The 12,033-nt window shown below is 52.2% G+C and overlaps 1 protein-coding gene across 3 annotated transcripts; it reads left to right on the forward strand.

Annotated features, from left to right (window-relative positions):
• Nucleotides 1-3,711: 3,711 nt before the first annotated feature.
• LOC123493337 (uncharacterized) lies at nucleotides 3,712-10,193 on the forward strand. Of its 3 annotated transcripts, XM_045232809.2 has the most exons (5): nucleotides 3,715-4,029; nucleotides 6,033-6,186; nucleotides 7,105-8,170; nucleotides 8,390-8,522; nucleotides 8,612-10,193. In XM_045232809.2, the coding sequence occupies exons 4-5, from the start codon at nucleotides 8,435-8,437 to the stop codon at nucleotides 9,979-9,981; spliced, it is 1,458 nt and encodes a 485-aa protein (XP_045088744.1). In that variant the 5' UTR covers nucleotides 3,715-4,029; nucleotides 6,033-6,186; nucleotides 7,105-8,170; nucleotides 8,390-8,434; the 3' UTR covers nucleotides 9,982-10,193. The 3 variants fall into 3 exon arrangements, with proteins under 3 accessions (XP_073364351.1, XP_045088744.1, XP_020149976.1); XM_073508250.1 differs by having other exon boundaries at nucleotides 3,712-4,029; nucleotides 7,105-8,522; XM_020294387.2 differs by lacking the exons at nucleotides 8,390-8,522; nucleotides 8,612-10,193 and having other exon boundaries at nucleotides 3,741-4,029; nucleotides 7,105-7,330.
• The last annotated feature ends 1,840 nt before the right edge of the window (nucleotides 10,194-12,033 follow it).

Consider the following 12,033-nt stretch of genomic DNA (forward strand, 5'->3'; position numbering starts at 1 on the left):
GCAAAGTTTCTCCATCCAGAAGAGAGTTTTGCAATAATGCAACTTGCGACAAACTTGTCCCGTAACTCACACTTTAGGAGCTCCAGCTCCTTAGCGATGAAATGTAGCTTATCAGTCTGATCCAATACAGAACGATTATCAACCATCTTGTAATTATGAAACTGCTTCATGACATACAGTTTGCTTTGAGCATCGGTTGCGCCGAGCTTAACTTCGAGCGCATCCCACAAGTTTGTGTCTACCTGCATATGAATATATGCGTCAACCAACTTGTCTCCAATCACACTTGGTGTTAGAAGGGAGAGAGAGGGATTGTTGCGGAATATGATGGATGTATTATTGAGCCTGGAGGGCGAGTATATATTGAGTACAAGACTTGGAGGGCAAGACGCCTCTCCTGGAGATAAGGTAGGAGACGGATTACAAATCCTAGACTACCAAATACAAGTATCCCAAATATATCTCTAACATCCCCCCGCAGTCATAGCGGTAGCGTTGCGAACAACAGGAGCGTCGCGGACGGTCAGACTGGAGAGAATAGCAGCCGACGGACTGACATCCCCCCGCAGTCCTAGCGGTAGCGTCGTGGACGGTGTCGCGTCGCGGACGCGTTGACTGTAGAGGAAGCCGACGAGTTGCTCAAGCGGATGATAGCCCTTTGTGCCGATGTCGATGTAGCCGAGAGTGTAGGGTGGTGTAGCCGTGGTCGAGGTAGCCGTGCAAAGAACGCCGTGGTCAATGTCGAGTCGGGGTAGCCGGTGTCGAGGGAGTCGCCATGGAGCCGCAGACGCAAGGAGGCGCCGAGTTAGTCATGGGCGCAGTGGTGTCGAAGAAGTGATGCGCCAGGAAGGAGAATGGTGTTGACGACGCGTCGCGCCGGGTTTGCCAACCCCGGGGACACATCGTAGACGAAGGCACGCGTCGGTGTTGCCAGCACCGAGCATGCGTAGACGGTCGAAGACGAAGTTGACGAAGCGCCGCACCAGGCTTGCCAGGCCCGGGGACACGTCGTGGACGAAGGCACGCGGCGGCGTTGCCAGCACCGGGCATGCGTAGACTGGGACCTGCACGAGCTGTATGCCATGTCGAACAGGTCGGAGAGGCCAGCAGAGAAGGACTCGACGACGGTTGAGATGCCAATCGGCGCGGGGCCAATGTCGCTCGCGGTTGTCGGAGTAGATGAAGCGGTCGGGGTAGATGACGGCGACGCTGGCGACGAGCTGGTGTTGGACGAAGATGAAGTGGGGTGGACGGGCGGCGGCGGCTAGGTTAGGAGTGCGGCGGCGGTGCTCGAAGTAGGCGAAGAACCCTGACAGCGTGACGAAGACAGGCGCGGACGGTGACGTTTCCGCGCCAAGGGAGACGGCGCGGTGCATACCATGGGAGGTCGACGCGCGGTGACGACGGAGTGGACCGCGGCGCTACGGCCCAAGGGGCGACGCAGCGGCGGCAGGCGGGTCGGGGCGACGGTGGGAAGACCTCGAGGCGGCGGCCGGGACCGCGACGCTGCGGCCCGAAGGGGCGACGCAACGGCGGTTCGCGAGTCGGTGCAACCGCGGGGACGGCCTCGGGGCGGCGGCGGGGACCGCGTATCGCGATACTACGGCCCGAAGGGGCGACGCAGCGGCGACGCACGAGTCGATGCAGCCGCGAGGAGAACCACGGGGCGGCGGCGCTGCGGCCCGACGGGGCGACGCAGCGGCAGCCCGATGCTCGATCGGTGGAGAGGCGCGCTGAACTCGGGGACGATCTTCACGGGACCTGCGGAGGCGCGCGTAACCGACGGGCCAGATCGGTCGCGCGGCGTAGGTGAGGCGGATCGCGGCGGCGAGCGGATGATCAAGCCGATCGCGCGCGAGGTCGGGGACGCCGCTCGGTGGAGACGTGGTGGCGGCGGAGTCCGAGATGAAGCTGGCGCCGACGAACGGCGTGGGACGTCGTGCGGACAAGCTTGTCAGCACCGGCACCCGGGCTGCCAAAGCAACGCCGGCGCCCGGGCAGCGAGGCCCGAGTGACCAACGGAGCAGCGGCGCCCGAGTTGAGGCAGCCAATGAGCCTGACGCAGTCGTCCCGACGCAGCCGAGGACGAGGCTGGCGAGGTACCGGGCTGCCGTGCAGACGCGGCGGAGGTGGGTGATGTGGATCGATGGGCGGGCCGGCGCGCGAGCGACGACTATGATTGGTCGTCGCATGGCGCGAGGCCGCCGGGTCGGGGTGATGCAGGTGTCCCGGTCGAAGCAGAGCGGTGACGGCCGGCGCAGGGCGACGGGCGGACCGATGCGCGGACGGTGGCTGGCCCTGACGGGCCGTCTCGGCGCGCGTGGCCGCCGGGTCGGAGGAGAGGCCGGCTGGTCGCGTCAGGGTTGGAGTAGAGGCGCTCGGGGTCGACGGCGGCGGTGGGCGACGCAAACCGATCAAGAATAGATCGGAAAACCAAAAAGAAACCGCGCGATCAAGATGACCGGCGGGAGAGAGAAAACCCCGGAGCAAGGCTCCGGGAAAAAGACTCTCTAGGGCAGCCGACCAACACGACCAGCAGACGAACCCTAGGTACGGGCGGCGCAGCCCCCGGCGGCGGTCATGGAGGCCGACCGCCCCGGAGGCGGCGCGCGGGTGCGGAAGCGGCGGCGACTAGGGTTTAGGATCGACTTGCAATAGATACCATGTTAGAAGGGAGAGAGAGGGATTGTTGCGGAATATGATGGATGTATTATTGAGCCTCGAGGGCGAGTATATATTGAGTACAAGACTTGAAGGGCAAGACGCTTCTCCTGGAGATAAGGTAGGAGACGGATTACAAATCCTAGACTACCAAATACAAGTATCCCAAATATATCTCTAACACTTGGAACTACTCTCACAAAGATGGTGGTTGCCTCCCTAAACGCCTTGTCCTGTTGAGGAGCAATCGTCTTCGTGGGAGACACACCACCAACTCAGAACACGTTTATCGTTGTGAGCCACTAGGTGATCCTTGTCTGTCAACGCTTAAAATGTGTTCCGGTACAAAGAGCGTGCATATTTTTAGTTTTTTTTAACACAGTGCATACGCAAGTGCTTATTTATATGCGCGTAAACTCACCCCTATGAACACATACACGCACACCCTACTCCTATGAGCATCTCCAAGAGACTGAGCCGACATGTCATATTAAGATTTTAGTAAGTCACCATAGACGTCTCGTAGTCTTTTTTTTGAACATCAGTACAGACACAAGCGCTCATATACACGCGCATACACTCACCCCTATGAACACACACACCCTACCTTTATGAGCACCTCCAAAAGACTGAGCCGACATATCATCTTGAGATATACGAAGTCACCGTAGTCGCCTCGTAGTCGGCAGAAACATCTCCTTTCACTGAACACGTATAAATACATTTACTTCTATCTATTTTTACGACAAGTAATTCAGGACGGAGGAGTATGAAGTAGACTGTTTGCAATATATAAGGAAAATATTGTCGACCCAAGTATAGCCGAAGGAAGGGTGTGGCACCCTCTCTCTCGCCTGCCTTGCACGAGAACGAACCGGAGACAGGGGTGGTTGCGAACCTGCCATGCCGGGTCGGATCGGGAAACGCCGTTTGACGCACGCGTTCCGCGCACCGAGGACCACCACATGGCCACATATGCCCCCTGCCATCTTTCAAGCACCGAAACGAGGCACAAAATAGAACCTTAGCTGCACCAGACTTTGGACGAGGCGGTGTAGCCGCAAGGAAGGATATCTCGGCATTCATTTCGACCTTATCTGTCGATCGCCGTGACGACGCGTCACGCCTTACACGAGTCGGCCGCCGCAGGTAGCCCACGGGAAACGCGAGAGCGGTCCGGCCCCGGCGCGCATAATAAAAGGCCGACCGGCCGGTCTCGGACGCCCCTCGCTTTCAGCCCCAGCCGTCGCCGTCTCCCAAATTCCTCCGCTGGCCCCCGCTCCACGCCTCTGACCCTCTCCCCGTCTTCAGCCGCGTCCCGGCTGTCGGCGACCCGCCGACGGTCCCGTCGTCGTCGTCGTCGCCATGGTTAGTAGCCCCGCCTCCCCTCTTCCGCGTCTCCCCGCCATGGTTAGCGTTGCCTGCTCGGCTCTGTCGAGAGGAATCTGTCTGCGTGTGTCGGCGTTTAGTCGGAGAGCTATTGTGGCAGATCCGGCGTGCCGTTCGACCGTGGCCCTTTTCAGGAGGCTAGCCCCGCGTGTTTTGTTGTCCGATTGGATGAATCGACGGTTTTATCTTTGGATTTTTCTTGGACAGGACCTGACTAGAGTATTGTATTGTATATGTAGATTCTCTTGTGTGTGTGGAAGAAAAGAACATTCGCTTTAGGAGGATCTAACTTTTTAAAAGGATGCACTCTTTTCGTAGGCATTTTCTAGCGAGTTCTTTGTATTAACCCTTGTCTATGCTTTAGATCTCGTCAATATTACGTGAAGATATCTTAGCACTGTATCTGTGGAGGTGTTCGTGGATACAAGTTATATTTTTAATTAAAAAAAAGATGTGCAAGTTTTGCTTGAAGATCTGCGTCTGTATATGCAGTTTGTGCTATGCATACGTTTGCGTGGCTTCCTGCAGTTCAGATTGTTGGTTTCTGTGCATTGCTTCAATGGTTGATGCGTTCTCTCCATCAATCTTTCAAATATGTGTGGTAACATGTCTTTTATTGCACCCTAGCAAAGTTTCAACTTTATACTTTAGTATATATACTCCTAAGTAGTGTGCCAGGGGTTGAATGGTTCCAGATTATTAATGATCTATGCCTATTTTGGACGAGTTTTTGCAATATCATTACTCGGCGGCGATGGACGGTTCACCTCCTTGGTCGCTCCTGATGTGAGCCTTTAGATCTGTTACTAACGGCTGAGATGATGATCTTTTCTACTGCCAAAGTTAGAATATAATTACCCGCAACTGCCACTAATAATATACAGTAGTAACTGATGAGGGTATTGCATAGGCTAATTTTAGCATCATGTTTTCGTTACATTTTGGGGCTAATGTGTTGATCCGTAAGAAACTAACTTATTATTGGGTAATCTAATTTGATGTTCCTATCAATGCATGGATATTTAGCTCGCATTTAGAAAATGGCAAACTGCAAGTGGGTTCACTGCACTTTTTTGTTGAAAGGTGACATTTGTGTATTTCAGAATCTAAAGGAACCTAGAAGTTTGACCGCATTTCTGTGGGTTAGCCATCCGATTTGGTCAATGATATCAAGCAATTTTATTATGTACTCCTTTCTTCACTTGCTTCTCTTGATTTTGATGCTTGCCACCATAGAATATTTTTGGCTCATCGAGAGAGTATTTATTAATTTACCCATTCAATTAACGTGTAGACTATGTCCGGTTCTAACCTTTCACAAATTATAATATATTATATGTTTTTATTATAGTTGGTTTATTATTTATATTAGGACTCTTAGATTTTGAATTAAGATCTAACAACTAGTGATTGCTCTTAATTAGAGTTTACTAAATTGAGAGCTAGATGTTTTTTTTGTATGTGATTCTGGCCTATTTCTATATTTTCCCCACGAGCTTTGTCATTGCTTTTGTTAACTTGATAATAATAGATCAAGAAAAAGGAACAGATGTCATAGTTCATTGAGTAAACCTTAACTTTACAGTTTTACTATATTTACGAGTCAATTCTAAAAGTCTACCTTGCTCGTCCATACCTGTTACGTTCTTCCTAACGGACAAATCAAACTCTATCCCCTTGGCAAATCGGATAAATCATCTACCCAAATGAGAAGCAAAGAATAGGTAACACCTAAACCATTGAAAATAGGACGCAGATGGGCTTCAGTTAGCTCGTGATGGCATCATAGGGCTTACGTTCATTAGTCTTTGCTGTATGGCTAAAAGTTGCAGTTTGTACTGTATAGCATTACTAGCATCGAGTATGGAATTAGTGTGTTGTTCTTGAAACTATTTAACATCATTATGAATGTTATTTCGTTGACTCAATATCCAAAATAAACAATGCTTATGTGCTACCTTTTTACTGAATTTTTTGTGCAGACTACCTCAAGACGTGTTGCTGATAGGAAAATTGCAGTATTTGAGAAGAATATCACGAAGAGGGGTTCTGTTCCCGAGACAGTCAAGAAAGGAAATGATTATCCTGTTGGACCTATCGTGCTTGGATTTTTTGTCTTCGTTGTTGTTGGGTCATGTAAGTCTCTGCATTTATGTTGTTATGTTTGAGTTGTTGATCGTACACTCCAGTTGTTCGGTATGTCAGCTTACCAACCAAAATATCTCTGAACAATTTTCTTCAAATAACTGGACCAACTAAAACACAATCCTGATAAGTTTTTACTCGTAGGAAAATAGTCCCTCCATCGCATAATAGTTGTCACTCAAACGGATGTATTTAGTATTGAACTATGTCTAGATACATTCATTTCAGCGACAACTAATATGGGACGGAGGGAGTAACATGCAAGTTTTTTAGTAAATGCACAGAGCTCTTATGTTTTATGGAAATTTGATTGTGCTAAACTGCTACTCCCTCCGTTCCAAAATACTTGACTTCCATTTGTCCAAAAATGGATGTACCTATATACTAAAACATGTCTAGATACATCTATATTTTGACAAATGGAAGGCATGTATTATGGAACGGAGGGAGTATGTTAGTAGAGGCAGAACTGGTAGCCTTGTGATAAACTGCTATCTTTATAGAGAACATAACTTGCAATCTTAAAGCAGCATGGCAGTAGTGATAATCTACACCATTGTTTTGTATTTAAAAATGTTGAAACTGTAACCCTGTTCGGATTGATTCACGTATGGTCCCATGGTTTACTCCTGGTGTGTTTGGAAGCTAATATTACCATCCATGGGGCATTAGCTACTATCTAATCTGACGCAAAGCAATAATTTATTTTTCTAAATATCATAGAACTTCTGAATCACATTAAAGAGTTCTGAAATGGTCAACCAATGGAAACTATTGAAAGTTATTTCACTCTGCAAATGAGAAACCCTGCTGCTATTTGGGTCTTCGTCAATAGCATCAACAGTTACTTCAAATTACTTGGTCATAGATTTATGAACTATTGTCTTGTGGACTCTTTTCTCCATGCAGCTCTGTTCCAGATCATCAGGACAGCCTCAAACGCCGGTCTCTTCTGAGTAGATTGGTGCTATGCTTATAGTGACCATGAACAGGGCTGTCATATGCAGTTGGTTGTCGGTTTAAAACTAGAACTGAATGAGATAGCTGGTACTCTTGTGATGCTTGTTATACCTCTTACCATTGTACTTGGTGGAGTTTAAGTTATATGGAGATCGTCATACCATTGGACTGCTAATCTGTGTTGCTCGGGGCCTCATGCCATTGGAAATGTTCCAATTTATATCCAGTTATAATTTGCTTTGCATATTTGATTTGAATGCGTTTGGTTGGTCTTAGTCGTCTTCGTGGCAATCTACTGACTCGAGATTTACAATGGGCCATAGGGCGCTGTCCCTTGGCACTCGTTCCCATTTCGCCCAAATTTTTCCAAGTGGAGGATATAGATTAATATTGAGATCAAGCACCGTGCGCATGTGGGGATCCGGTCAACTTGAGAAGATCAATCCCCAAAGCAGCGACCCAGGTTATTTTTAGGGGGTGTATCTTCTTAAATCTTCCTTGCTTAGAAGGACTCCATGATATGGTACAATTATTTACGGCATACGGTACAATACTATCTCTGACCCGGTCTGGTTGCACTGGTCACTGGACCTTCTCAGCCTACACTTACTCCCTGGTAATCAGGGTAGTTAAGGTAGTTGTTACTACACTTACTCCAGGGAGTAATAGTCAACCACTTGGGAGAGTGGGAGAGGGTTTCTTGGGCGTGTGATACTTGGTTTCCGGAGGAGTTGGTTAAAAGAAGTTTCGGTATGAGTTCGTTGCATGGCGGTTTAGATTAGTGCAACTGCGTCAGTCATGGAGGGGAGATGAGAAAGGTCGGAACTCCACCTTCCCAGACAGATCCTTGCCGTAGAGCTCATGTCTTTGGCGCAAGGACGCCAGGAATCCACCGTGCGTGATGCCTAAAGGCGGATTTGTGTGGAGGGGTTCATTCTGCGGGAATGAAGAGGATTGGCGGAGTCGAGGGATTCTTCTCTCACAGCTGAAATGCTGATCCAACTATCTTACTCAGGTTCGTAGACAAATGCCAACCTGCAGGTCCGGCATTCGCCTCTCTTTCTTTCTTTGGATCCAGTTCGTTGTGAAGAGGTGATAACTTTTTTCTTGAAATAGTATAGGTGTAGGTGGCATGCACGGCGCGGCACGCCGGAATGAGTTGATCAATTAACAATTTCCACGCTGCTCACACTTCTTGACCTCATCTTGTTACGTGATCACCACCAATGTGCAGAGTACCTGACGGAAGGGTCACCGGAGTTGGCCTGATTCCCCGGAGATGGCGAAGCCCGGAAGGCGCCCTGTAAACAAGTATGCATTTGCCACCACCGTGCTATCGACTGCCACACCCCTCTTCTTGGGCTACGGTGAGAATCAACTCCCACTCATGCAAGTGTATATGGCTCCGTGTTGTCCATTGCCACACTGCTCAATTTCCAAGCACGTGTCGACGCAGACCTGGCCATGGTGAGCAGCACGGCCGTGCTCGCGGAGGCCGACCTGAGGCTCCTGGCGTGCGTCGTCGTGCTCTCTTCCCTCGTGGGCGCGCTCACATCCTTGGTAGCGCAGTGCTTCCTGGGTGATCGCCGCACCGTCCTCCTGTCCGCCGTGGTGCTCTGCGTGGGCGCACTCACCAGGGGGCTCGCCGCCGGCCCCGCGGCGTTCACGGCCGGTGTCTTCGTCAACGGCATCGGCATGGGCCAGGCGCTCATGATCGTCCCGGCGTACGTAGCCGAGCTCTGTCCCTCCTCGCTGCGCGGCGCCCTCACCTCCCACCCGGACGGCTTCGTGTACCTCGGCTGCATCCTCGGTTCCCTCTGCTACTCCACGGGCTTCGTGAAGCTCCCGGCGAACCTCGCCTGGTGTCTGACCATAGTCTCCGGAACGGCCGTTCCGGCCTCGCTCACCTGCGCCGTCCTTCTCATGCCGGAGTCGCCCCGGTGGCTCGTGGCCAGGGACCAGATGACCAAGGCCCGGCGCGTGCTCTCCAGGACGTCCGCGACGCTGGAGGAGGCAGAGCTCCGTTGGCTTGAGATAAAAGCCGAGCTCGGCGCACCGCACGATGGCATCGAAGAGACGGTGGCGACGTCGGTCAGACGTAAACGGTGGAAGAAGGAGTGCGCGATATGGAGGGAGCTGCTGGCGAGGCCGACGGAGCCTCTCCCCCGCGCGATCGTCAGCGCGCTGGTCGCCAAGGTCTTCGCGTCCGGCATGGGGCGCATGTCCCAGTACGTGCAGCGCGGCTTCCTCGACGTCGGCGTCTCGTCGGCCCGGCAGACGCGGAGGGCGCTGCTGGCGTTCGGGATCGCCGTGGTGATGTCCTTCTCCGTGTCGCTGGTCCTCGTGGAGCTCGGCTTGCTGCTGGTGACGGCACTCGCAGGTAGCCGCGCGCCGTCCCACCCACCGCCTCACCGCTGCGGCGGCCACGTCGGCATGACACGGCGGCAAGAGCAGCTGAAGCGGTCGAGGGGGCTGTCCGCGACCATGCTGCTGTCGCTGATAGCGCTGGTGTGGATCGCGCCCGGGCCAGCGCAGTGGGCGGACGAACCGTCGCCGTCATCGTCCGGCAGCAGCCGGTGGGTGTGGGCGGCGACGGCCGTGGTGAAGAGGGCGTCGGTCTTTTGGAGCTTCGCGAGGGCGTACGGTGCCAGCTCCGTCCCCGTGCAATGGAGCTTGCTCGTTTGCCCCGCGGTCGGCGTGCTCGTGTGGTTCTTCTTTTGTGCGTGCCTCCTTGGCGCGAGGAGGAGGCGAGCCAGTTTCATTCACGTTCGGTCTTTCCCAATAAGCACGTCCGCCGCTAGTCTAGCGAGCTTGGTCCACGGCTGAACGGGCGATGGCACCAGAGGCAAGTAGGATGGCTTCCGCCGGCTGTTGGCGGCACGATGCTAGCGATTGCATTCTTGCATTTTCTCCTGTGCTGACGAGGACCGGAGAGCATGCAGTCGGTGCCTCGTGGATGTTCGTGCGGGAACGGAAAAATGTTGGAAATTTGAGAACACAAAGTTCTTGAGTGTGCATATTATATATTAAAAAAGAAAGGCAAAAAGTGCTTCCACCATGAGTTTACATACACCTCAATACAACACCACTCCTCACTACTCATTCACCGCTCTAACCTAAGGAAGAAAGGGTCCATGTTGCCTTTAAACTTGCCCACAATGGACCATACCCTTCCTTCCGATAAAATTCTACCAAGGAGTTCACTCATCGAGGGCGAGGCCCCATCGAAAACAATAGCGTTTCTGTGCTTCCACAACTCCCACATAGTTAGTACCAAGATCGTGTGGAGATCCTTCTTGCGTATGTTACTTGGTGCTTGCTTGCCGACAAGCCACTCGCGGATGGAATCACGCGCCGTTGGCGACCACTCCGGCTTGCCCAAAGCCTCACAAATCACCGCCCATGTCGATCAAGCAAACACACACGTTAGTAGGACATGATTTGTAGTTTCATCCTCCTGGTCACATAGGAGGCAAGCGTCTTGGTGCGGCAGCCCTCTTCGTGCAAGACGATCCGACGTCCAGCACCTATCCTTGAGCGCGAGCCATGTGAAGAATTTGCATGTAGTTGGTGCCCGACACTTCCAAGTTAACTCCGACATGGGATCCACCATCCGTCCCCAGAACTTAGCCGCATAGGCCGACCGCACCGAGTAGTGGCCATTGGTCTCCCATGCCCAAGAGATCAAGTCCGGCATATCCGCAACTGGCTCCCACGTGCTGACTCTAATCCATTGTTTGAGGAACTCATGCAGTGCTTCAATCCCAAGGTCGGGACCCACATCCGCGGCCCATGACCTATCTTTGATGGCCGGTCCAACCTTCCGGTATGATCTTATCCGTGCAGGAATCCTGTCATATATCCTGGGCGCGATCTCTTGCACCCTCGTTACGCCAATCCGCCTATCCTCCCAGAACAAAGTATTGAGGCCACAGTATGCATCACACGTCGTTGCAGCCAAAAAGAGCAGCTTCGCTTCCTTAGGGACTCTTATCTTGAACTCACTCCACGGTCTAGTCGTGTCCACCCGTTGGAGCCATGGCCATCTAGCTTGCATTGCCACATTAAGCCATCTGAGGTTCGGTATCCCTAGGCCACCAGCCCACTTCGGTGTACACACGGAATCCCAGGCAACCGCACAATTGCCACAGTTCGCAGTCTCCCTTCTGCACCATAAGAAACCTCTACACACCTTGTTCATCGCAGCTATAGTCTTCATCGGTAGATCTAGCGCCATCATGGCATGAATGGGCATGGCGCAGAGCACTGATTGAACCAAGGTGAGCCGGTCACTCTTCGGCATTAATGCTGCTTTCCACTTGGGTAGGCAGTTCTTCATATGATCAAACTAGGTACTGCAACTGTGCTGCGAATTGCTTTCTCAAAGTCAATGGTAGCCCAGTGTATTTGATTGGAAACGATCCTCTCGGGCAACCCAGCTGCCCACAGGCCATGTCAATTTCCTGAGCACTGCATCTAATAGGAAGGGCCGCCGATTTGTGCATGTTAATTCGTAGGCCTGACGCCTCCCCAAACATCTCCAATATGTTGTTGCAAACCTGAAGCTCCACCGTCCCGGGCTTGATGAAAACGACCACATCATCCGCAAAGATGGACAGACGCTGCCTCATGCCTGACCGCGCCAAGGGCTCCAAAACTCCTCTGCTCGTAGCCCGCTCAAACAACTGATGCAGTGGCTCCATAGTAAGGATAAAATGCATTGGTGAAATTGGGTCCCCTTGCCTCAGCCCCTTGCAGTTGTAGATCGTATCTCCGGGGTCTCCATTCACCATTACCTTGGTGGTAGATGTCGAGAGAATACCGCAAATCCATGACCTCCACCTAGGTCCAAAACCCATTTGCTGCATCACTTCAAGT

The sequence above is a fragment of the Aegilops tauschii genome, chromosome 2, assembly GCF_002575655.3.
Source record: "Aegilops tauschii subsp. strangulata cultivar AL8/78 chromosome 2, Aet v6.0, whole genome shotgun sequence".
Taxonomy (NCBI): domain Eukaryota; kingdom Viridiplantae; phylum Streptophyta; class Magnoliopsida; order Poales; family Poaceae; genus Aegilops; species Aegilops tauschii.